Below are 27,102 nucleotides of genomic sequence, written 5' to 3' on the forward strand. Positions count from 1 at the left end.
TTCTCCCAGTGCTAAGATGTAAATATGGGAGTCCTTCTCGGAATTACACCTCTGTTATTCTTGGAATACCTTTATTACATTACACTGCAAGTTTTGCTTGCCCCACAGATTCTTTCTTTTCTATTGCAACTGTTCTTTTTCCTCTCTAAAATGTTCTGCTGTTAAGTTAAAAAAAAATTAATATCAAATATTGCTGTGGTTTAGCCAGAGCTCTCAAAATTCTCCCAATCTCTCATCAAGAAGTCCTAATTCCTCATTTTGGCTTTCAAGACCTTGTGTGATTTGCTCTCAACCTGTATCTCTACCTGCATCTCCAACTATTCACCATCCTGAACACTTTTCTCCAGCCACATTATTTTCTTACAATTCTTCAAACACATCTTTAGCTAAGTTCTCCTTTCTTCACTTTTCTGTGTGCTCTTTAATCTGCCTACTAAAATCTACTCCAGACTTCCTCTTACGAATGTGTCCTGGCTCCTGGCTGTACTAGCCTAATATAACATCTAATCTTGAGAATTGCTTTTCATCATTCACCATCTGCAAAACTTCTCTGGCAACTAAAGTCAAGGTAGTAGTAACTCAGAGCATGGACTCTGGAGCCAGAAAGACTGGGTCTGAATCTTGGCTCCAAGAGTGACCTTGGGCAAGTCACTTAACTTCTCTGTGCCTTAGTTTCCTCATCTGGAAGATGGGGGTGCTAAGAATACCTACTCACAGGGTAGTTCTCATGGTTAAAGGAGCCTGCATAAAAAAGTCACCTAGAACAGTGTCCATAGTACATAGTAAATACTAAATAATTGTTATGATCATTGTTATTAATCATATGCCGAACCGTGAGAGCTCTTGCACTGTTACTATTTTTTTTTACTTTTCTTTATTTCTCTTATTGTTTAGCTTACACTAAGTTGATATATTAATCCTTCAGCTTGATATCAAGTCCCTTGAAGGTTGGAGGGTGTTGGGCATAGCAGGTATCGGTGACCTTTAATCACTTTTAGAAGTAGGCAGAGTAAAAACATGAAACAGTACACACAAAATGTTTGTTATTTAGGTATGAACAAGTACTGCTACATTTTAAAAAAGGGTGTATTGTTTAAAAACACTAGTTATTCTTTAAAAATAACTATTCCAGAAAGATAAATAAAGATTAATGAGAAATAAATTAAATCCTTTATGCTAAAACATACAAAACATTTCCCCAAGACACAGGGAAAAGAGGCCGTCCACAAATAATCATGCACTTAAAAAAAGACGGAGACTTTTTGTTTTATTTCACTTTACCTTGACGCACTCCAGTTTCAATCCTGGTGCAAAGGTCTGCCTGAGGGGTGGAGAGATGCACTAAAGGCCCAGCTCCAGGCATGAAGTTATTGTCAGGATCTTCTGCATATATTCTAGCTTCAAAGGCATGGCCCTGCAGGGTTATTTCTTCTTGGCTCAAAGGAATCTTCTCTCCTGCTGCAATCTGATAAAAGAAGAGTATATGCTTCTGTGAAAATCCACCTTATGGCACCTATGAGACTTGGGAAGTTGATGGTCTTGCCTTTTTCTATGGAAAATGTATATTTGGGCTTTATAATGAAGCCAAATAAAAACTAATTTTATCCACCTACCTAAGTTCTGGGCAAAAGCAAAAAGAGGTTAAAAACAGATGCAGTTTGGAAATAATATATTAATTACAATGGATTTCTAGAGTTTTTAAATAGAGAAAGCAGGAGAACTGACAACTAAATCATAAATATAAAAATCTGTGTTTCTTCAATGTAATCACAACTAAAATTTCTTACTGGCAAGATAGTCTCAGTTTCCATTTAAAACTTTAGCGCTCAATTACCAAACCAATCTTTTTTTTTTTTTTTTTTATAATAGTTAATTATTAGTTGGTGTTTAGGACTACACTCACAGTTATGGCTAAAGTGTGGCATTTTCCACCTTTGAATCTTTTTTTTTATTTATTTTTATTTTATTTAAAAAAAATTTTTTTTTTCAACGTTTATTTATTTTGGGGACAGAGAGAGACAGAGCATGAAGGGGGGAGGGGCAGAGAGAGAGGGAGACACAGAATCGGAAACAGGCTCCAGGCTCTGAGCCATCAGCCCAGAGCCTGACGCGGGGCTCGAACTCACGGACCGCGAGATCGTGACCTGGCTGAAGTCGGACGCTCAACCGACTGCGCCACCCAGGCGCCCCAAATCTTTTTTTTTTAAAGTGTATTTATTTAAGTATACCCAATGTGGGGCTCAAACTCACAACCCCAAGATTAAGAGTCACATGCTCTACCAATTGAGCCAGCCAGGCACCCCCATCTTTGTCTTCTTCATCACCAAGAGAGTGATAAAGCAAGACAGAAAGGGGAACATAATGGTTTTTCAATTTTGTTATATTAACATATATTGTATGATACCAGATTATAAACAGGATGATCATTATTGTTTATCACTACTACAATTGTATTATTTTGACTATTACATACCAATACAATGACTCTCTCTCTTCAACTAGTATCATTTGGAAAGGCTATTGCTGTCACTCTCTCTCTTTACTCCCTCCTTAAGTTTTCCTCCAAGATGAGAAAAGGACAAACCAAGAAAGCAAAAGATATAGGGGAAGAAAACTAAGTAATTTAGCACCACTTGGAACTAAACAGGTAAGCTTGAAAAAGAGGCAAAGGTTTCATCTCTTTAAATCTGTAGATAAGGTAAATCAGGAACCACAGCAGTTAAGAATGAAAGGAAAATGGACCAAATTGAATGTCTTTACTGCATGGTGTTTTGTTTTTTGTTTTTTTTTTTTGTTGTTGTTGTTGTTTTTTTAATTTTTTTTTTTAACCTTTATTTATTTTTGAGACAGAGAGAGACAGAGCATGAACGGGGGAGGGTCAGAGAGAGAGGGAGACACAGAATCTGAAACAGGCTCCAGGCTCTGAGCCATCAGCACAGAGCCTGACGCGGGGCTTGAACTCATGAACCACGAGATCATGACCTGAGCCGAAGTCGGACGCTTAACCGACTGAGCCACCCAGGTGCCCCTACTGCATGGTGTTTTGAACCACACTCTGCAGCCATACTGCCTGGGTTCAGATTCTTTCTCTATACTTAACTCTGTTCTGGGCATACTCATATTCTGGGCAAGTTTCTTAACCTCTTGATGCCTCAGAGAAAAGTACATATAGTAAGCATTACATAAGTGTTAGCTATTGCCATTTCATTCATACCCTTTATAGCGAATTACTTTTTAATATTTTAATAAAGAATTCCATTTGTCTTAATATAAACAAGGAGAGCAAGTGGGTGGCTCAGTCAGTTGGGCATCAGACTCTTGATTTTGGCTCAGGCCACAATCCCAGGGTTGTGGGATCAAGCCCTGGGTTGGACTCTGTGCTGAGCATGGAGCCTTCTTGGGATTCTCTCTCTCCCTCTGCCCCTCTCCTCTGCTTGTGTGCATGCCCTCTCTCTCTAAAATAATGTGTGTGTGTGTGTGTGTATACACATATATACACACAATATATATTATATATACATTATATAATGTATATATAGGTGTATGTATATATATGCGTGTGTGTGTATATATATATATGTGTATGTATGTGTGTATGTGTATATACACACATACACACAAAGAAAAGAATAACCATGTGTCCATATTTCAAGATGTGATCTTATTTCTGACTATATAGCCCCATTTCAGTCTGGCTTGTCTTTGCCTATCTATTTTCCTCTCAAGTTGGCTTCTGTCTGAGCTCAGAAGAGATAGACCTAACCATGCCTCTGCATACTTGGACATCTGTGCCATGGGAGTTCTCTCAGGCTTAGACTTTGACTCTTTGGAACTCCTGGACCTTGGATACTTTTCCAGCCCCCCCGAACATGGCTAGCCAACTGCATCTGCAGCCTGGATGCTCACATCACTGTAGCCTCATTCTAGGGAGGTCCTGGTCCAAGGGGGCTGGTCCTGGAGCTTGAAGTCTTGACTCAATAAGTGGCGAGACTCCTTGTGTTACCTCTTCCTGGAAGCCATACTCCAAAGTACCTTGAGCATTATAAATGAGGTCCAGTGGTATACTTAAGTTCTAGAATCCCTCCCCAGATAAGAAAAGCCTACTTCCCTTTTGAAGAGCCTCTTACAATTTCTTGAGTTGCAGAAATAAAAGTCCACTAGTTCTCCTTATATCCAAAAGCTTTCTCTTCCCTTATTCCCTGGAAACATTTTATCCATCATGATTTCAAAATTCTGGACTCTTTTGGTTACTGCTTCATAAAAAAAAAAAAAAAATTCCCCCTTTCCTTGAATTCTGGAAACATAAGCACTCTTTCCAAAACTTTCTAAATCCACAATTTTCCTGTTACTTACTAACACTTACTAGTCTGATGTGCCTGGTTTTCATTAGCCCTGGAGGCTACAGAGGCCCAAAAGAATCTTATGGTTCAATTAAAATCACCAATCATCCCCAATGAACCAAAAAAAATAACATCATATTATTGCCCACAGAAGTTCTGAAAAGACCAAATTATGAAAATAATCAAGACATTAACATCACAACATGCAAAAAAAAAAATTTAGATTCAGAATATATAAAGAACTAAGAATTCTACAGAGATCAAAAATATTTACACTTCTTAAACTTTTTGTTGTATTAAAAAAGCTGTGAAATCAATTGTTTTCAATAATAAGAGAAAAACAGACTAAGTTATTATTCACATTTGAAGGAATATGCTTTGTGGAACTCTAGTTAAAGCCAGGGCTTCACAAACTATTTATAACAAAGGAACAATTATAGACTTATATTTTGGTAACATACAGTAGACATAAATAACATAGCAATGGCAAAAATGCTATAAAAATTTCTAAACACTTATTCTGAATGGGATATACTTATCCCACCACAGGCCAACAACGGTGTACAAGTCAGCAACTGCATGTGGCTCACTCTGTTGGTCTAGACTGTTACTTTGGCTCTTCATTCCCAACTCTTCCTTAGCTCATTTCACAGTGGCTAGCATCTGTCCTGCCTCTAAAATCAAGTGCCTGGCCCTGAATAATGTGGCCTCAAGCAGAGCACAAGGCTATGGTATTGAGATACTGCGGTCACAAGGAAGCCTCAGGGGCAACAGCTCACCTGCACCTTGCCTAAGGAGAAATGATAGTAAGTGACAGGTTAGAAATATGAGTCCAGGGGCGCCTGGGTGGCGCAGTCGGTTAAGCGTCCGACTTCAGCTAGGTCACGATCTCGCGGTCCGTGAGTTCGAGCCCCGCGTCAGGCTCTGGGCTGATGGCTCAGAGCCTGGAGCCTGTTTCTGATTCTGTGTCTCCCTCTCTCTCTGCCCCTCCCCCGTTCATGCTCTGTCTCTCTCTGTCCCAAAAATAAATAAACGTTGAAAAAAATTAAAAAAAAAAAAAAAAAAAAAAAAAAAAAAGAAATATGAGTCCATAAAGTGACAATAATGTCACAGCAACAAATGAAGTATCATCTGTAATATCCCATTTTCCTGTCCTCGTGACAACTACAAGAATTGAACCCCTATCCAAAAGGACACCTTCTTTCAGAAGGCCAGCAGGTAACATATTCTCAAGATTGATCTTTAACAGAAAAAACGTCCCCACCCTAAGCTGCCACTCCACCAAGTCAGTTCCTGTGATCATCTCAGTAACAGGGTGTTCCACTTGCAGCCTTGTATTCATCTCCATGAAGTAGAAATTGTGCTTGGAGTCCATAATAAACTCCACAGTTCCTGAAAGATAAAACACAACAGTCACATTTCAATAGCATATAATAAGTAGAAATCAAAACCTTCCGTGATGTATTACACCAACTTTTACTGTTACCTTTATTGAATGTTAAAATTTTGCATTTCGTGAAGAAAATTATCTTACATTTTGCAGCAGCAAATGATTCTTAATCAAAAATAGGGAACCACACGAAATCTAGCGATAGAAAAGTATGTCTGGGGTTTTGAGCAAATGGTAGCCCAAGCTATGAATAGTCTCAACTGTCGCAGTAATGAGAACATGGTTGGACCATGTGTTATGGCTTCGGTGCACCAAGACCCCTGGAACTTCACACTGAAACATCCCATCTCACTCTCCCCCAGTAGAAAAAATATAACATTGTTTCCTCCAGACTGTAAGCTTTGGAGGTTTCTTTTAAGAGTCCTTTTGCTGGGGCACCTGGGTGGCTCAGTTGGTTAAGCGGCCGACTTTGGCTCAGGTCATGATCCCGCTAGCGGCCACCCGTGAGTTCAAGCCCCACATCGGGCTCTGTGCTGACAGCTCAGAGCCCGGAGCCTGCTTTGGATTCTGTGTGTGTCTCTCTCTCTACCCTTTCCCTGCTAGTACTCTTTCTCTCTCAAAAATAAATAAACATTAAAAAAAAAAAAAAAGACTCCTTTTGCTGGGGGGCACCTGGGTGGCTCAGTCAGTTAAGTGTCTGACTTCAGCTCAGGTCATGATCTCACAGCTGGTGGTGGGTTCAAGCCCCACATGGGGCTCTATGCTGACAGTTTCGAGCCTGAAGCCTGGAGCCTGCTTTGAACTCTGTGTCTCACCCTCTCTCTGCCCCGTTCACACTCTGTCTCTCCCTCAAAAATAAATTAACATTAAAAAAAAATTAAAAAAAAAAAAAGTCCTTTCGCTGGTGATGCACTGGAAGATTATTTAGCAACTAAAGCTATATCTTCCCCAACTTTATTAAGGCATAATTTCATATAATAAAATTTAACTTTTTAAAGTGTAGGACAGTATGCTGGGTTTCAGCACTTGAATACTGTCACACATCTACCACCACCATGAAAATGCAAAACATTTCCATCATCCAAAATGTTCCCTTGTTCCCCTTTGCAGTCAGTCCCTTCCCCAGGATGTTGGCTCCAAGCAATCACTGGCCTGTTTTCTATCATAGTTCTTTTCTAGAATGTCATATAAATGAAATCGTATAGTGTGTAGTGTTTTGTGTTTGAATTTTTTTTCACTTAGCTGAAAGTTAGTTCCATATAATTTAAGACTGTTTTTCAAATTGTGGGTCATAACTGATTCGTGGCTTGCAAAGATTTAGCGAAGTCTTCCAGTTTCTGGCCCAGAAGAAGCTGAGAAGTCACCATTCTAACCTGACAAAAGTAAAAAGCCAAATAAACTGAAAAATCAACGATGTGTCTCAGATCCATCAGAGACGTGAGGTCACAGGGCAAACCACTGCCCCTCAACCTACAGAGAAAGACAGGCAAATACAGAGATTCTCAACTTACTGAAGCAGAAACCCACAAACAAAACTTCTGCAGGAACAAGTACCAGAGGAGGAAACACTGGACTGTGATTGACGATTTGCTGGACACTCAGTGTGGACAACTCTGAGGGTTACAAACTCCAAGGACAGTCCCCCCCGACCCCTGGCCCCGCCAAACTTCTGTGAGTTTTACCTGCAGGAGTTCTACCAGGTCCTCACAGTGAATACTAGAGAAAAACTCCCTTGAGCTTCCAGCAGTAGAAGGGGAAAAGGAACCATCTGAAGTACACTGGAATTCTGTCCTGGACAAGATTCGTCCGTAAGAGAAATTATGTTACTAGACCCTAAACTATGGCAGTGTCGTCAGAGCCTAATTAACATAACTGGAGGAAGGGAAATACACAGTTCCAGCCATCTTGTCCCACAGAAGTGAATAAATCAAAACAAGTACACAAAAAACCCACTGAGAGGCACTGATGAAGTTCACCAAAACACTCAGACCTAATCACAAGACTACAGAACACTTCCCCTTCCCCACACCTAACCACCATATGACTAATGCCCTCTTTTATGCAGTTCTTTTTACCTGATACATCAGGTCTGGCTATCAAGAAAAATCACAAGGCATACTAAGAGGCAAAAAAACACAGTTTAAAGAGATTGAAAAAGCATCAGAACCAGACTCAGAAATGACAGAAATGTTGGAATAATCAGACCAAGAACTTAAAAACATGCTGATTAATACACTAAGAGCTTTAATGGAAAAAGTGGACACATGCAAGAACACATGGATAACATAAGCAGAAGCACGGAAATTCAAAGAAAGAATTGAAAAGAAATGCTAGAAATCAAAACACTGTAATAGAAATGAAGAATGCCTCTGATGGGCTCATCGGTAGACTGGACACAGCCAAGGAAAGAATTTCTGAGCTTGAGGATATGCAACAGAAACTTCCAAAAACTAAAAGCAAAGACAAAAAAGACTGAAAAACAAAGAACAAACAGACGAAATAAAACCCAAACAGAATATCCAAGAACTGTGGGCAACTAGAAAAGGTATAACATATGCATAATGGGAATACCAGAAAAACAAAAAAGAAAAGACCAGAAACAGTATTTGTAGCAATAATGACTGATAATTTTCCCATTAATGTCAAGACACCGAATCACATGCCTGGAAGGTCAGAGAACACCAAGCAGGATAAATGTCAAAAACCCCCTACACCTAGGCATATCATTTTCAAAGTACAGAAAATAAAAATGAATGAATGAACAAATGAATGAATGAATCCTGAAAGAAGGTGGGGGCGGGGGGGGTACACCTTACCTATAAAGAAGAAAAGGTAAGAATTGCATATGACTTCAGAAACCAGGCAAGCAAGAATAGTGAAGTGAGTTATTCAAAGTGTTGAGTGAAAAAAAATCATCAACCTAGTATTCTGTATCTTGTGGAGTTACAGTTATTTCTTGTGGAGAAATAAAGATTGTTCCAAATAAACAAAAATTGGGAGAATGTATTGGTAGTGGATCTACCTTGCAAGAAAAGTTAAAAGAAGTTCTTTAGAGAGAAGGAAAATGACACAGGGTCAATACTCCAAAAAGAAACAGGCTTAACGTGTATGCACCTAAGAACAGAGTGTCAAAAAAACTGAGAACTGCAAACAGATGAGTCTACCGATACAGTTGGAGATTTTAACAGTCCTCTATCAGAAATGGACAATCTAGCAGGCAGAGAAGTAAGGACATAGTTGAACTTAATAGTACCACCAATCAACTGGATACAATTGATGTCTATAGACTACTTTCTCCAACAAGAGCAGATTACACATTCTCAAACTCACATGGAACATTCACCAAGACAGACCACATTCAGGGCCATAGAAAAGACCTTAACAAATTTAAAAGAACAGGTATCATACGATGTTTGCTGTCAAGACCACAATTAAACTAAAAATCAATTGAACTAGAAATCAGTAATAGAGAGACAGCTGGAAAAAAAATTCCCAAATACTTGCAGATTAAATAACATATTACAAAGTACCACATGGGTCAAGAAGAAATCCCAAGTGAAATTTAAAAATATTAAAACTACATAAAAATAGAAATATAGGGGCGCCTGGGTGGCTCAGTTGGTTGGGCGGCCGACTTCGGCTCAGGTCATGATCTCACGGTCTGTGAGTTCGAGCCCCACGTCGGGCTCTGTGCTGACGGCTCAGAGCCTGGAGCCTGTTTCAGATTCTGTGTCTCCCTCTCTCTCTGACCTTCCCCCATTCATGCTCTGTCTCTCTCTGTCTCAAAAATGAATAAATGTTAAAAAAAAAAATTAAAAAAAAAAAAGAAAAAATAGAAATATAACTTTAAAATTTGTGGGCTGCATTGAAAGCAGTGCTTAGAGGGAAATTTATAGCACTGAATCCATATATTTGAAGAGAAGAAAGATCAAAATTAAGCTTCCATTATAGAAAACTAGAAAAAGAACAGCAAATTAATTCCAAAGTAAGCAGAAGAAAAGAAATAATAGAGTAGAAATATATGAAATTCAAAATAGAAAATCTATAGAGAAAACCAATAAAACCAGATCAATAAAATATACAAGTCTCTAGCCAAATTATTTAAGAAAAAAAGAAGAGACAAATTATTAATATTGGAAATGAAAGAAAGCAAATCAATATAGGTCTTGTTAATAATAATAAATTAATAATCCTATTAATAATTAATAGGATATTAAATATGTATTATGAACAACTTTATGCCCATAAATTTGATAACTTAGATGAAATAGACCAATTCTTTCAAAGACACAATCTGCCAAAAGTCACACAAGGAAAAAAAATCACTCTGGAACAATCTGAATAGGCCTATATCTACTAAGGAAGTTGAAATAATCATTAATAACCTCCAAAACCTCCAAAATAGGCCCAGATTGGCTCACTGATGAGTTCTACCAAGCACTGAAGATAGAATTTATACCAATTCTCTATAATCTCTTCCAAAAGACAGAAGACAGAATACTTCCTAACTCATTTTATGAGGACAATATTACCTTAATAACAAAACCAGAGAAAGATTACAAAAAAACTACAAATCAAATCTCTTATAAATGTGCATGCAGTAATCCTTAACAAAATATTAGCAAATAAAATCTAACAATGTGTAAAAATAAGTATGTACAACGACCAAGTGGGATTTATCCCAGGAATGCAAGGCTGGTCCAACATTTGAAAATCAATCAAGGTAATCCATCACATCACTAAGCTAAAGAAGAACCATAAGATTATATCAATAGATGCAGAAAAGCATTTGATGAAATCCAATACCTAATTATAATAAAAACTCTTGACAAACTAGGAATAGAGAGGAACTTCCTCAATTTGATAAAGAAGATTTACAAAAACTTACAGCTAACATTATATTCAATGGTGAGAAACCAGCTTTCCCACTAAGATCAGAAATAAGGCAAGGATGCCCACTCTCACCATTCCTTTTCAACATCATACTGTAAGTCCTAGCTAATGCAAAACAAGAAAAGGAAATAAAGGGTATACAGATTGTGAAGGAAAAAATGAAACTGTCTCATTACAGATGGCTTATCTATGTAGAAAATCCAAAGAACTGACCAAAAAATGCCTCAAACTAATAAGTGATCATATCAAAGTTACAAGATACAAGGTTAATATATAAAAGTCAATTGTTTTCCTATATATGAAGAACAAATAGAATTTGAAATTAAAAACACAATATCATTTACACAGGCACTCCCAAAATGAAATAGGTATAAATCTAACAAAATATGTATTAGATCTATATGAGGAAACTACAAAATTCTGATGAAAGAAGTCAAGAAAGAACAAAATGGAAAAATATTCCATGTTCATTGACAAGACTCAACATCATCAAGATGTCAGTTCTCCCAACTTGTTCTATAGAGACAACGCAATCTCAATCAAAACCCCAGCAAGTTATTTTGTGGATATCAAAAAATTGATTCTAGTGTTTTATATGGAGAGGCAAAAGACCCAGAATAGCCAATTCGATATTGAGGGAGAATAACAAAGTTGGAGGACTGACACTATCTGAGTTCAAGACTTACTATAAAGCTACAGTATTCAAAACAATGAAGTACTAGGGAAAGAACAAATAAATAGATCAGTGAAACAGAACACATAGCCTAGAAATAACCTATATAAATAGAGTCAATTGATCTTTGACAAAAGAGCAAAGGCAACGCAATGGAGCAAAGATAGTCTTTTCCAAAAATGGTGCTGGAACAACTGTACAGCTACATGCAAAAAACTGAATCTAGACACAGACCTTATATACCCTTCACAAAAATTAACTTAAAATGGATCACAGACCTAAATTTAGAACACAAAATCATAAAATTCTTAGAAGGCAGCAGGAGAAAACCTAGATGACCTTGAGTATAGTGATGTCTTTTTAGATACAACAGCAAAGGCATGATTCATTAAAGAAATAATTGATAAGGCAGGCTTCATTGAAATTAAAAACTTACGCTCTGCAAAAGATAATGTCAAAAGAATGAGAAGATAAGCCACCAACTGAGAGAAAATACTTGCAAAAGATACTTCTTTTTTTTTTTTTTATTTATATATGAAATTTATTGTCAAATTGGTTTCCATACAACACCCAGTGCTCATCCCAAAAGGTGCCCTCCTCAGTACCCATCACCCACCCGCAAAAGATACTTCTGATAAAGGACTGGTATCCAAAATATACAAAGAAATCTTAAAGCTCAATAATAAAACAAACAGTCCAATTTAAAAAATGGGCAAAACACCTGAACAGACCTCAGTGAAGAAGAAACACAGATGGCAAGTAAGCATATGAAAAGATGCTCCACATCATATGTTATTAGGGAAATACAAATTAAAATGAGACACCACTACACACCTATTAAATGGAACACTGACAATACCAAATGCTAGTGAAGATGTGGAGCAACAGGAACTCTCACACATTGCTGGTGGGAATGCAAAATGGTACAGCCACTTTGGAAGAAAGTCTGGCAGCTTCTTACAAAACTAAACATACTCTTACCATATGATCCACTGACCAAACTTTTTGGTATTTACCTAAATAAATTGAAACTGTCCATGCAAAACTCTGCACACAGATTTTTATAACTGTTTTTTTAAAAAATCTTTTTTAATGTTTATTTATTATTGAGAGACAGGGAGAGACAGAGCATGAGCATGGGAGGGGCAGAGAGAGAGGGAGACACAGAATCCAAAGGAGGCTCCAAGCTCTGAGCTGGCAGCACAGAGCCTGACGCGGGGCTCAAACTCACAAACCGCAAGATCATGACCTGAGCAGAAGTCAGACGCTCAACCGACTGAGCCACCCAGGCGCCCCTATAACTGTTTTATTTATAACTGCCAAACTTAGAAGCACCCAAGATGTCCTTCAGTAGGTGACAGGATAAATTGTGGTATATCCAGACAATGGGATATGATTCAACACTAAACAGAAATGACCAAGTCATGAAAAGATATGGAGGAAACTTAAATGCCTATTACTAAGTGAAAAAAAGCCAATCTTAGAAGGCTATAAACTGTATGGTTTCATCTATATGATATTCTGGAAAAGGCAGAACTATGGAGGCAATAGAAAGATCAGAGGTTGTCAGGAGTTAAAGACAGGGAGGGATAAAAAGCAGAGCACAGAGGATACCAGAGGCATTGAAAGTACTCTATGATACTACGATGGTGGATACATGTCATTCTACATTTTTCCAAATGTATAATGTATAACAATATCATAGAATGTACATCATCAAGAGTGAACCCTAATGTAAACTATGGATTCTAGATGATAATGACATGTCATAATAGGTTTATTCATTGTAACAAATGAATCACTGGGATGTTGATAGTTGGGGAGGCTGTGCAAGTGTGGGCATGGGGGTATGGGAACTCTCTGTACTTTTCACTCAAGTTTCCCGTGAAACTAAAACTGCTCTAAAAAAATTACTTACTAATTTTAAAAAATGCAAAAGAAATCATTTTAGTGATTTTATTTTAAAATAGGATAGAAAATATCAAATAGCATTACACATAATTAGGGTTAAGTACTGTTTAGTGAATTTTTTTTTCAAATATACATGTATATAAACATAAATACTTATGTGTATATACTGGGTCTCAATATAAACTGTATTTCTTTTTCTTTTTTTAACATTTATTTATTTTCAAGAGATAGAGAGAGACAGAGTGAGAGTGAGGGAGGGGCAGTGAGAGAGGGGGACACAGAATCTGAAGCAGGCTCCAGGCTCTGAGCTGTCAGCACAGAGCCTGATGCGGGGCTTGAACCCGCCAACAGTGATATCATGACCTGAGCTGAAGTCAGACACTTAACCGACTGAGCCACCCAGGAGCCCCAAAACGTGTTTCTTAATGTGGATATAATTTGTAAAAGTTTGAAAGCCCATGATTTAAAGTTATATGTTTCTTTTGAACATAAATGTTGCTTCTCCTCTATTCAAAGTAAATCTTAGCATACCTGCTCCAACATAATTTACAGCTTTAGCAGCTCTGACTGCAGCTTCTCCAAGCTTTTTTCTTACATCAGAGTTAATACCAGGCTGTGAAAAAATATTTAAATTTTGATTAGTACTTTGCCCTACTAGAAATTTCCATTAAGATCCAATATTGCGTTTCTAGGTATCAAACATTGAAGCGATAATGAGGATAAATAGCTAATGTTATACATTTCATCAAGAAATACATCCCATACCATAGTTAACTGTCCCTATACCAGACTTTAATGGTTCTGTGAGTAATTTCTATGAACTGCAGATATTATTCAGCATTATGACTTACTTATCTACATTACTTTCAGGACTATATTCCTGCTTCAAATTACATGCACCAATATGAAAACTCTGAGTGATCTCTATTTTGTTTAAAGATGACAGAGCAATCTGGGCCACGTGCCCAACAATTATCTTAGAATAACGGTAAACCTTGATATTCCAAGTTAATAAGACAGGTTCACAAAAAGAACTGTAGGTTAAAAAGTAGGCAAAGGTTTCAACATTTTAAAATAGACATACATTTAAGCTATTATCGTTTGAAAAAAAAAAGCTTTACTGAAATTATTATTGACATTTACCTCAAACCATACAATGTACTCTACAACAAAAATTAAAATTTGAAAACAGTGTGAGAATAACAAACTGATTAAACAGAAACCTCAGATCCTGACCTTCTAGAAGTACCTACTGAAAAGGAAACATGTATAAAACCTTGGGCAAGAGAGAAGCCTCTGGACAATAGCAGGCTCAAAAGAAATGCAAATCGAAGAAGAGGTAACAAATCAATCAAGAGGCAGGGTCAAAGAAATGTAAACAATTAATTCCAAGGGGGCAAAAGTTGCCAAATAGGAGCAAATCTCTCTCCTCTACAAGAAACCTCTAAGGCATATATTAGAGGACTGATATATTTTAGGAACATCTGAAATAGCAGTTAAGATAAAGAATCTTCTTCATAAGAAATACATTCAATGAACCAGGCCAATCCATTCCTCAAACATTCCCATTAACTATAATTTAAAATCTACATGGAAACATTATGCAGTTGCTCACTGTAAGTCAGATACAGATCTTCCTCAATTTATAGTACGGTTATGTTGGATAAACCCATCATAAGTTAAAAATATCAGAAGTTGAAAACGCATTTAATACACGTAACCTACCAAACATCATAACTTAACCTAGTCTACGTTAAATATGCTCAGAACGCTCACATTAGCTTACAGCTGGGCAGAATCATCTGAAGTAAAAATTACTCTATAATAAAGGGTAGAGTATCTCATGTTATTTGTTGAATACTGAGTACTGAGTGTAAGAACTAGCACGGATAAGAATAATTTTAAGTATATTAGTCCTTTACCCTCATGACAGTGTGGCTAACTGGGAGCTGTGGTTTGCAGCCACTGTCGAGCATCACAAGACAGCATCACACCACGTATCACTAGCCCAGGAAAAGATGAAAATTCAAAATTTGAAGTATGATGTCTACTAAGTATGTATCACTTTTGCACCAGTGTAAAGTAAAAAAATTCTAAGTTGAATCACCATAAGTCAGGCACAGTCTGTACTTGGATCAGAGTAGATCTTCCTAGATACCATCCAGAAGAATCACGGCCCTGTTGTGCGCCCTCTCTATGGTAGCCCAAGAATATCAACTCCCTCCTCATCCTCAATGCTGCATTGGGGCCTTACCATTATATTACCACTGGGAAGCAGTTATTCAGACACTAACTTCACAGATTTCTGATGTGAAAATCAGAGCGATTGAGGTTTATGTTACAGAGAAGCTGTCTTTACAAGGTCCTTACCCCTGGGGCTTCCTCAATGATCTTCTGATGTCTCCTCTGTATACTACAATCTCTTTCAAACAAGTATACAGCATTGCCATGGTAGTCACCAAAAACCTGGACTTCTACGTGCCTATTTAAAAACACAATGAAAAAGTTTCCATTTGTAGAATAAACATTCTAGAAAAAAATTTATGTATATGAAGTGATTAGGAAATGAGACAGAAAACATAGGAGACTATATTTATGACCTCAGAGTAGGGGCAAATCACAAGTACAAACTGTCAAGGAAAACACTGATAAATCCTACCTCAAAATTACAAATTATAGACACATTTCATACTCACTTTCAAAAAGCCAATGAAAACGTTTTTATGATCAGGGAATTTTTATTTTTTGTTTCTTTTAAATTTTTTTTAAAAATGTTTATTTATTTTTGAGACAGAGAGTGTAAGCAAGGGAGGGGCAGAGAGATAGGGAGACACAGAATCTGAAGCAAGTTCCAGGCTCTGAGCTGTCAGCACAGAGCCTGACACGGGGCTCAAACTCTTGGACCACAAGATCATGACATGAGCCGAAGTCAGATGCTTAACAGACTGATCCACCCAGGCACCCCAATCAGGGGATTTTTAAAAATCAACTCTTATGGTCAGACTTTATAAACTAAGGCAGACTAAAAATTACAATGGCTCATCCGTAAAAAGGTTAAGAAATAAAGTAATATAGATGATTAATTAAAAAAAAAATTAGACCATTATATCATAAAAACAAAAAAGGCACTTTAAAGTGGAGTCTAACATAGTAAAATTTTGAGAAATCATATTAAGAGTAAATGCAGGGGCGCCTGGGTGGCTCAGTCAGTTAAGCATACTTTGATTTTGGCCCAGGTCACGATCTCATGGTTGTGAGATCAAGCCCCATGTCACGCGCTGACAGTGCGGAGCCTGCTTAGGATTCTGTCTCTCCTGCTCTCTCTCTGCCCCCAACCCCTGCTCATTCTCTCTCTTTCAATAAATAAATAAACTTAAAAAAAAAGAGTAGATGTACATAACACTATGGAAAATAAGCATAAACAGACCATTTGGTGAACATGAAAGCACTCTTCTCAGTAGCTTTATTTTGATATGTTCACTCTGTAGTTCACCTCAAATATTCACCACCATGATGTAGAAATGAGTGATCAGCAAGTGCTTTTCCTGTTTTTAAAAATAAAAATTGTCAAAAAGAAAAAAAAAACAGGAAAGTTCTCATAAATGTACTGTTTTAGCACAATAGCTCATTTCTGTTCCTTTTTGTTCACCACATGAAGCCACTTCATTAAACCACTTAGAAGAATTTAGTTTCTTGATATACCATTTCTACCGAATGCTCGATTTAAAATTTTCCAAATTGTCCAACACATTCTCTTGACAAAATAATAGGTGATTTCTTGTTTTTGGATCTGCCTTCTTGAGTTTTCCTCCCCCTTTCATTTACCTTTAAGTTATCATCACCATACAATCTCTTGCTATTACTGCTTTGGACAAACTGCTGTCTGTGAGATCAATTAGGAAGAGAAAAATAAGGATTTTATTTGACCTTCACTCATTCCTTCTCTAACGCTCTTCCTTTCTTTATGGAGATCCAAATTTCTGACCTGTATCATTTTCCTTCTCTCTGAAGAACTTCTCTTATCATTTCTTACAAGTCAAGTTTTGTTTGTCTGAGGAAGTCTCTCTCTTTCCCTCATGTTTGAAGGACAGTTTCACTGGACACACAATTCTATATTAGGGTTTGTTTTTTTTTTTTTTTCTTTCAATGCTTTATAAATATTTCACTCCACCCTATTCTTGCTTAAGCCTGGTATACTTATCCTTGTTTCTCTATAGGTAAGGGGTTCTTACCCCTTGTGTTTTTTTCCAAGATTTTCTATTTGTCTTTGGTTTCCTGCAGTCTGAATAGTATTCAAAAATGTTTTGATATTTATCCTGCTTGGTGTCCTCTGAGCTTCCTGGTGCTATGGTTTGGTTTTTGGGACATTAGAAAATTTGGTAATTTTGGAACATTTCTGGTTATTATCACTGCAAATAATTCTCTTGCTTTCTTTCTTCCCCTTGTAGTGTTCAAATAATACACATGTTACACCTTTTAAAATTGTCCCACACAGTCATTAGACATTATGTTCTGTTTGTTTTCATTCTTATTTCTCTTTGCATTTCTATTTGGGAAGTTTCCACTGACATATGTTCAAGGTCGCTGATTCTTTCCTCAGCTGTGTCCGGTCTACTAAGGAGTCCATCAAATGCATTCTTATTTCTGTTCCAGTGTTTTTGATTCCTAGCATTTTCTTTTGACTTTTCTCTTAGAGTGTCTGTCTCTCTGCTTACAGTTCCCAAATGTTCTTGCATGTGGTCTGTTCAGTCCATTAGAGCCCTTAACATATTAATCAGTTACTTTAACCTCTATATCTGATAATTCCAGAATTTGTGGTTCTGGTGTTTGCTTTGTCTCCTCGCACCGTGCTTTTTCTTGCCTTTTAGCATGCCTTGTAATTTCTTTTGTTAAAAGCCGTACATGAGGTATCACATAATGATTAATAAGGCAAACAGACTTTTAATGCAAGGTTTAATGTTAACCTAGCTAGGAGACTGGGTTTAATATCTGCAGTAGCTGTAGGTACCAAAGGCTTGTATCCTCTAGGGTCCTTGTTTTGTTTTGTTTCTCCTGTTGTCTTTGACTATGAACTCTTCTTAAATAGAGCCTGTGCCTTGCAGTTCTTGCAGTTCTAACCCCATTATTATACTGGGGCCCTGGTGACATGGTAGAAGGGCGCAGGGGAGAGAAAGCATTCTGTAACCTAATGATTAAATCTCAGGATTTTATTTTATATCTATCTTATCTATCTATCTATCTATCTATCTATCTTAAATCTCAGTCTTTTACTGGGCCTGTATCCTTGTATACTACAGGCGACTATGCTCATGAGCACACCATCCTCTTTCTTTCTTTTTCTTTATTTCTTTCTTTCTTTCCTTCTTTCTTTCTTTTTCTTTGTATCTATCTATCTTTAGAGTAAGCTGTACACCCAACATGGAACCTGAACTCACGACCCCAAGATCAAGAGTCCCACGCTTCACTTACTGAGCCAGCCAGGAGCCCCCGATTAGTGTTTCTTAGCATTTTTTTTCTTTCTTTACATAAAATAGGAAAGCTGGAAAGGGGTGAGGGTTGGCTAACTGCCCTTCTCACAGGACAGAAAAGGTGCTGGTAAAATTTCCCCTGCAGAGCTGGCCTTTGTTAGGGAGAACAGATCACTCTGGGCCTATTTCAAATGGTTACAATTCTCCTCTCTCTGTCCCCAAGCAGGAGGGAATTTTTCCTGGATTCTCACTGTGAGAACCTGGTGGTGTTCTTGAAGGGAAAACTCATGAAAATTCGGGGTTCCCCTAACACTGGACCTTGAGGAGTTTCTCACTATCAAGCTAGTCAACACCCAGACTCCAGTAATTTACCAAAATCCCCACCGAAGTGTTCCTATCAGTTTATGGGTGCAGTGGCTTCTGCTCTGGGCAAGCGGACCTTGGCTGTGATTCGCTGTATTCGTGCGCCATCCAGATTTCAGGGTGGTGGTCTGCCCTGCGGCCCCAGCTCTCTGGTGCGTCTAAAATTCACTGACTCTCATTTTGTTCAGATTTTTACTTGCTTTTCGGATGCGGGTGACAACTTCCAAACTCTTTACGTGTTGGAATCAAATGGTTTACTTTTCAAATTCCAACTGTAAAATTTTACTTCTATTGACACTCCCTTTTCTTTTAGCTGCCTCAGGGAAAGAGGCACTGTAGCAAGGACTCCAGGTTTTGAAAGGAACACACACCAGCAGCACAACGCAGCTTTTTTCCGAGTTCTCAGAAGTTGCAAACACTTACTCCTTTCGCTGCTTATAAGAGAAACTAATTGAGGATCTGTGTTCTGTTATGATTTCTGTAGTCTTCGGATCGCTTTTGTTATTTTCCTTTTTCTAACTAATCCTTTGCTGTGCTGCTTTATCTAACGTAGAGATCCTGCAGCATAGTGTGTAAGAACCAGGAGGCGCACCAAATCTCAGCTGTTCCAATTCAGCCACTGCTGGGATCTGGCTACATAGACAGAGACAGCTGGAGTCAACCAAGAACGCCTTGGTATTTTCTAAGAGTTCTATAGTTTTTATTTTCCTAGCTACATTTTTAACCCATCTAGAATATATATTGAATATAAAATGAGAAAGGAACCTGATTTCTTTTTTATCTTCCAAAATAGTACACTTTGAAGATTGTTTTCTATCCCAGCCTTTCAGATAAGCTCAACAGTTCTGAGCAGATTTATAAAACATCTTGATATCTACTTTCCTCAGTTATAAGCACCACCTTGACAATCTTCCAGCACTCCATTAACTCAACAGCTAATTATTTAGTAATTAATTAATCAATTACTATAATTAATTGTTATATAGTAAAATAGTATAATTACCATGACATTAAAATATTACTAGAAAATTCAGAATAAATATATACAGAAATACTATTACTCATATTAGGAGAATGAGATTATGAGTGACTTTGTTTTCTATCATCTGTATTTTCCATGTTTGTAATGTGGAAATTTATATTTGTTTATAATAATATATATAATAATATAATAAGTATAAATATAGTAATATTTATATTACTTCTATATTATAAAAAATATTATTATTGATGCCTGTCGTGAAGAAAGTAGCATGCCAGGTGATATATAGGGAAAAACAAAAAGGAACATACTACCACGTCATTGATTCCCAAGAGCTTCCAAGCTATTGGGGAAACAAATTACAATGTGAGGTAATATACAGCTAACATTTCACATGCAAAGAATTTACATCTTGGAAAAATGTTATTGAGTTATGGTCACTGGAATAGCTAGCTGATGGCTCCACGGCAATTCTAACTCAAGAGCATGTCAATTTGGATAGTCAGCCTGTTCTTCTTTGAAATGTATTGTGAAAGGGAGTCCTCAGTTGACCCTGGAATTTTCCTTAATAAATTAAGTGGAAAGTTTTGCCTCACTTTCCACTAACAGGTGGCATATGACGCACTCTCCTAATCAATTGGCCTATTTTAAAATTCACTTTTGGGGCGCCTGGGTGGCGCAGTCGGTTAAGCGTCCGACTTCAGCCAGGTCACGATCTCGCGGTCTGTGAGTTCGAGCCCCGCGTCAGGCTCTGGGCTGATGGCTCAGAGCCTGGAGCCTGTTTCCGATTCTGTGTCTCCCTCTCTCTCTGCCCCTCCCCCGTTCATGCTCTGTCTCTCTCTGTCCCAAAAATAAATAAACGTTGAAAAAAAAAAAAATAAAAAAAAAAAAATAAATAAAATTCACTTTTGTTTTTACTATCAAACTCTAAATGAATTTAGCTTAGCATGCCATGCTCAGGGTCAATCTGAAGTTTTGTAGCACTTGAAACAAAAACAATTTGGGGGCCATCTTTAAGAAGAATACAAAGTTAGGTAGAAGATCTTACAAGAGGCTCAGACAAGGGAAGGGCCTGAAGCTTCAGGGTATATTACCTTCAAGATAAATCCCTCTCCTTTCACATAGTTCCCAAGTGAATTATTCTTTATAGAGTCACTTAACCAACAGGTTTTATATACATATATATAATTACCACAAAATCTATGAAACGAGAGGCTTTTATAGTCAGTATCTTATTTTAAGCAATACATGTGAAAGTAAAATTCCAGAAAATAAAAAAATTAGAAATTCACGTGGCATTTGTTATAGCAGTACCTAGAGAAGCAGTTTAGTGCAGTGTCTTAGAGTGTGAATTCTGAATTCAAATCCCAGCTTCACCACTTCCCAACTGGGAGACCTCAAGCAAGTCATATGACCACTCTGTTCCTCAGTGTCCTCACCTGCAAAATAGGAATAGGCCTACCCACAGGATTGTTGCAGGAATTAGATCAGAATTAGGATGGTAAGATTATGGTAAGTGAAATATAAGGGTGAGGTGTTAGTATTATTACTTGTTAACATATCACTTACAATTCAATTTAGGTATCTATTTCTGAAAATCTCAATGGATGCTTATAGAGTTCTGTAAGATAAAACTTAATTTTTTATAAGAATTTTTAAAAAAAAATTTAATGTTTATTTTTGAGAGACAGAGAGAGAAGCAGAGAGAGGGAGACAAAGAATCCAAAGCAGGCTCCAGGCTCTGAGCTGTCAGCACAGAACCCTACGCGGGACTCGAACTCACAAACCATGAGATCATGACCTGAGCCGAAGTTGGACACTTAACCGAGTGAGTCACCCAGGTGCCCCCCCTTTTTTTTATTTTGAAAAAAACCCTAAGTTCCATTAATAAGAAACTGACTGAATAAATTAATGGTACATCAAAATCATGGAACTATTAAGCCCAATAAAAAGAATAAGGTAGACCTATATTTACTGACAGAAAGATGGCTATGATGTAATATTAGCATATCATACTATGTAAGGTTCTACTCACTGCACTTCTGTATGTAGTTTGTACTCTGTGAGTATACGTATGTGTATTTCTATTCACTTAGAAAATACCTGGAGGGATGCATACCATACTACACTAAGTGGTTACATCAGGGGGTGGGATTGGGGAATTTAATGTACTTATGTACTACTAGAACTTTACATTTCATATAGTTTGCCTACATTTCTTTTAAAGTTTAATTTTAAAAATCTGACTCAGAAAAAAAGCCAAACCCACCTTGGCATGTCCACAAACTTCTCAATCAGCATAGCATCATCATTGAAAGACTTCTTAGCTTCTCTCCGTGCTGATTCTAACTGCTCCTGAAATTCTTCTTCAGATCTAACGATCCTCATTCCCTAAGAGGGCAAGATAGTTAAGACCGCAAACTAAATAAAACAGAGAAGACTATCCTGAAATGAAAAACATGAGCACGCACAATCTTACTTTTCCTCCTCCACCACGGACGGCTTTAATCATGACAGGATAACCTATTCTCCCCGCATGCTCCCTCAGACACCGATCCGACTGGTCCTCTCCATGATATCCCTTCACAACAGGCACTCCCGCAGCAGCCATTATGGATTTGGATGTGCTTTTGAATAAAAAAGAGGAGGTGCCTCAATTCTGCGAATTATTTCATACAAGAGAAGAACAAAACAGCCCAATCTACAAAATACAAAGGAACTTTTTAAATAAAATATCCCAGAGGTAAAAAACAAACAAACAGACTGCAGTCTGAGACAACAAATATTAACACAAATATTAAAATATTAGTTTTCTTGTGATAACTAGGAATCCAGTTTTTCATGTGATAGTTCATCCCACCTTGTTTTTAATTCCCCAAACTTGGGGGAGAGGGGAAAGTGGGTGATGGGCATGGAGGAGGGCACTTGTTGGGATGAGCACTGGGTGTTGTATGGAAACCAATTTGACAATATATTTTTTAAAAAAAATTCCCCAAACTAATCCAGATATTGATTAGAAACGCTAATGAATTGAACATTTCCGTAACTCACTGGAGTGGCAGATAAACCACATAAGCCTATAACAACAACCATGGATTACCATATCTATTATAGGTACACCATTTCAATTGACCTTTCTATGGTTATATTTAAAAGATATAAACTCATACCTCTTTATACCCATGTCTCTAATTGCAGATGAAGGAGGACCTATAAAAATAATTCCTTCTTGTTTACAGAGTTCGGCAAATTCCATGTTTTCTGAAAGAAAACCATATCCTGGATGGATAGCCTAGAAGTGAGAATGGAAGGACAAACTTAGCACTGTGATGCAGGTGACGTCATATTTCTGAGGAAGCCTCTCCCTACACGGGTGATAGGTACACTATGGGTACTATCAGGATCTGTTTCCAAAGACATATCTGAAATGTTCATACTAAAGTTCTGAAGACTTACCTGAACCAGAAAAATCTATACTCCTTTTTACTGTGGTAATATATACACAACATAAAATTTACCATTTTAACCACTTTTAAGCGTACAGTTCATTGGCATTAATGGACGTTCATAATGCTGTGCAACCGTCACCACTATCCATTTCCAGAATGTTGCCATCACCCAAACGGAGACTCCGTACCCATTAAATATTAATTCCACAGTCCCTGATAACCTCTATTTTACTTTCTGTCTCTGTGAGTACCCAATCGAGGTACCTAATATAAATGGAATTGTACAATATTTGTCTTTTTGTGTACAGCTTATTTCATTTAGCATTATATTTTCAAGTTCTTCCATGTTGTTGCATGTGTCAGAATTCCATTCCTTTTCATGGCTGTATAATATTACTGCATATTCCACAGTTTTTTTTACACATTCATCTTTTGATGGACGTGTGGATTGTTTCCACCTTTTGCTTTTGTGACTAACACTGCTATGAACATCGGTGTACAAGTACCTGTTTGAGTCACTGCTTTAAATTCTTTTAGGTCTATAAGTGAAATTGTTGGATCATATAGAAGAATCTGTATTTTATTTTTTACATGCTTTTAAAAATTTGTTTATTTTGAGACAGAGTGTGAGCACGAGCAGGGGACGGGCAGACAGAGAATCCCAAGCAGGCTCTGCACTGTCAGTTCGTGGGGCTTGAACCCATGAAACACAAGATCATGACCCAAGCCAAAATCAAGAAGTATTATCAGTCTTTTTGATTTTAGCCTTTCTATTGTGTATGCAGTAAATACTGCATTCTTCTTTTTATTTTTTTTGTGACACTCCATTCTTAAAACATCTTCATTGACATGTAATTAATATGCCATAAACTTAGCCAATCCAATGATTTTTCTTATTATTCAGAATTGTGCAATCATTACCATAGTCTAAGTTACTAAGACCTAATAACGTAACTTTTCATTACCCTAAAAAGAAACTCCATGCCTGTTAGCAGTTATCTTCCATTCCTTACATATGTCCAGGCCTATGGAGCCACTAATCCACTTTGTTTCTAGAGATCTGCTTATTTTGGACATTCCATATAAATGGAATCACATAATACATACAGTCTTCAGTGACTGGCTTCTTTCACTGAACACAACATTTTCAAGGTTCATACATTTTTTAGCATGTATCAGCACATCACTCCTTTTCATTGGTGATTTTAGGTTTATCTTTTTGCATATAAATATCCAATTGTTCCAGCACAATCTGTTGAAAAGACTATATTTTCCACTGAATTACTTTACCGCCTTTGTTAAAAAATGAATTGACCATATATGTGTGAGTTTATTTGGGGAGTTCCTATTTGGCTGCACTGACTATATTTACTCTTCTGATAGCATACTGTCTTGGTTACTGTAGCTTTATAATGCATTCTGAAATCTGAGAGTCTACAAATTTATTGTCTTTTCAAGATTCTTTTAACTATATACTAGACCTTTGGGCTATTTTAGGACCAGCTTGTCAATATCGACCAAAAAAAAGCCAACTGGGATTTTGATAAAGGCTGCCTTAAATTTACAGACCAATCTGGAAAGAACTGCCATCGTAACATATTGATTCTTCCAATGATATATCTATCCATTTATTTAGAACTTCTTTTCTTGCAGCAACATGTTATAGTTTTCATACAGAGGTCTTCAACTGATTTTGCTAACTGATTTTTACTAATGTTATTGTGAATATAACTGTTTCCTTAATTTCATTTTCAAGGTGAGGTGTTGCTAGCCTCCTTTCTTTTGAACAGATACTTAATTCAAGAGAACTCTGATGAACTAGATAAATATTCTTTCTCTATAACTAAAAAGAAAGGCAGCTGTTTCCTTACAAAAATAAAGTCCAACCACACATTATGGGAATGGCCTCAAGAAGTTTTAGCTGATTTATATTAAGAACAATTTAATATATCCAGATCACAGAATTCTTGAGCATTTGAATATATCGGAAAGGAAAACTCAACAACACTACTGTAACCAGGGAGCTAATTTCTCTAGCCATCAGGTATGTATGTATTTAGCCACCAATTCACTCTAGTGGATCACAGGATTGTAAGCCTGTTAACGTCGTTCATTCCATAGTACTAACATGCCTTTACCAGTAAAGATACAAACTGTTGTCTCCTACCCTTAAATCTCTGCCAAAATAATTTATTCCATGCTTTTAGTTTGTAACCTTTCTGCTGCGCTTGTTCAAACGTATGTACAGATCCAAAGTTGTTGCTGTTGGCTCTATCTTCAAGCAGAAATGAGATATGTTCTTCCCATGGTGGAGAGAACAAGTCATACTCTTTATTTTTTTCACTTACTTTTGTTTAACGTTTATTTATTTTGAGAGAGAGAGCAAATGGGAGAGGGGCAGAGAGAGAGAGAGGGGGAGACATAGAATCCCAAGCAGGCTCCACACCATCAGTGCAGAGCCCAATGTAGGGCTTGAACTCACAAACCGTGAGATAATGACCTGAGCCAAAATGAAGAGTTGGATGCCTAGCCAACTGAGTCACCCAGGCTCCCCTCATTTATTATTTTTTAATAGGCTCCACACCCAGTGTGGTGCCCAATGTGGGGCTTGAACTCACGACCCCGAGATCAAGACCTGAGCTGAGATTAAGAGTTGGATGCTTGGGGCGCCTGGGTGGCGCAGTCGGTTAAAAGTCCGACTTCAGCCAGGTCACGATCTCGCGGTCCGGGAGTTCGAGCCCTGCGTCAGGCTCTGGGCTGATGGCTCGGAGCCTGGAGCCTGTTTCCGATTCTGTGTCTCCCTCTCTCTCTGCCCCTCCCCCGTTCATGCTCTGTCTCTCTCTGTCCCAAAAATAAATAAACGTTGAAAAAAAAAATTAAAAAAAAAAAAAAGAAAAAAAAAAGAGTTGGATGCTTAACCAAGTAAGCCACCCAGGTGTCTGAAGCCTGAAATTTCTGAGTAAATACTATCTTCCCTTTTATCAAAATGCAGGGCAATGAAGTTCTACTGCTCAGCCTCGTCTGATATAGGGCTAGAAGTCGGGAGACTCTTGTTTAATCCTGTCTCATTCAATGATAAATTTTGCTTTCAAAGCACCTGGGGATCTTAATAAAAATGCAAAGTATGCATAAAAATGTAAACTACAGTGGCTTGGGGTGAGGCCTAAGAGTCTGCATTTCTACAGTGTTCCCAAACAATGCCATGGAACATGCTCTGATTAGCGAGACTAGATGATTTTTAAATTTTTTTTTTCAACGTTTATTTATTTTTGGGGGACAGAGAGAAACAGAGCATGAATGGAGGAGGGGCAGAGAGAGAGGGAGGCACAGAATCGGAAACAGGCTCCAGGTTCTGAGCCATCAGCCCAGAGCCCGACGCGGGGCTCGAACTCACGGACCGCGAGATCGTGACCTGGCTGAAGTCGGACGCTTAACCGACTGCGCCACCCAGGCGCCCCTGAGACTAGATGATTTTGGATATCATGTAACCTTCTGTGCATTAGATTTTACATTTGTAAAATGGAGGTAATAATACTATGTCATATACGTTCAAACACGTGATAAACATATGAAGTGCTATTTCTGTTATAGTGCTTGCATTCCTAAGGAAATATATAAAGTCCATGTATTAGT

At 37.6% G+C, this 27,102-nt stretch overlaps 1 protein-coding gene across 3 annotated transcripts in view; it reads right to left on the reverse strand.

The window, feature by feature from the left end:
* MCCC1 (methylcrotonyl-CoA carboxylase subunit 1) overlaps nucleotides 1-27,102 on the reverse strand; it is a 58,067-nt gene that overhangs the window by 21,203 nt on the left and 9,762 nt on the right. For all 3 annotated transcript variants that reach the window (XM_025913331.2, XM_025913330.2, XM_086674814.1), the window contains exons 5-11: nucleotides 23,191-23,312; nucleotides 22,500-22,647; nucleotides 22,290-22,411; nucleotides 15,578-15,689; nucleotides 13,739-13,820; nucleotides 5,605-5,732; nucleotides 1,282-1,465 (exon numbers count right to left, since the gene is read on the reverse strand). In XM_025913331.2, the coding sequence (XP_025769116.2) occupies nucleotides 1,282-1,465; nucleotides 5,605-5,732; nucleotides 13,739-13,820; nucleotides 15,578-15,689; nucleotides 22,290-22,411; nucleotides 22,500-22,647; nucleotides 23,191-23,312 (898 nt within the window). The remainder of the gene's footprint in view (nucleotides 1-1,281; nucleotides 1,466-5,604; nucleotides 5,733-13,738; nucleotides 13,821-15,577; nucleotides 15,690-22,289; nucleotides 22,412-22,499; nucleotides 22,648-23,190; nucleotides 23,313-27,102) is intronic.

This window comes from Puma concolor, chromosome C2 (assembly GCF_028749965.1).
Source record: "Puma concolor isolate L17-30 chromosome C2, mPumCon1.1.hap2, whole genome shotgun sequence".
Lineage (NCBI taxonomy): Eukaryota > Metazoa > Chordata > Mammalia > Carnivora > Felidae > Puma > Puma concolor.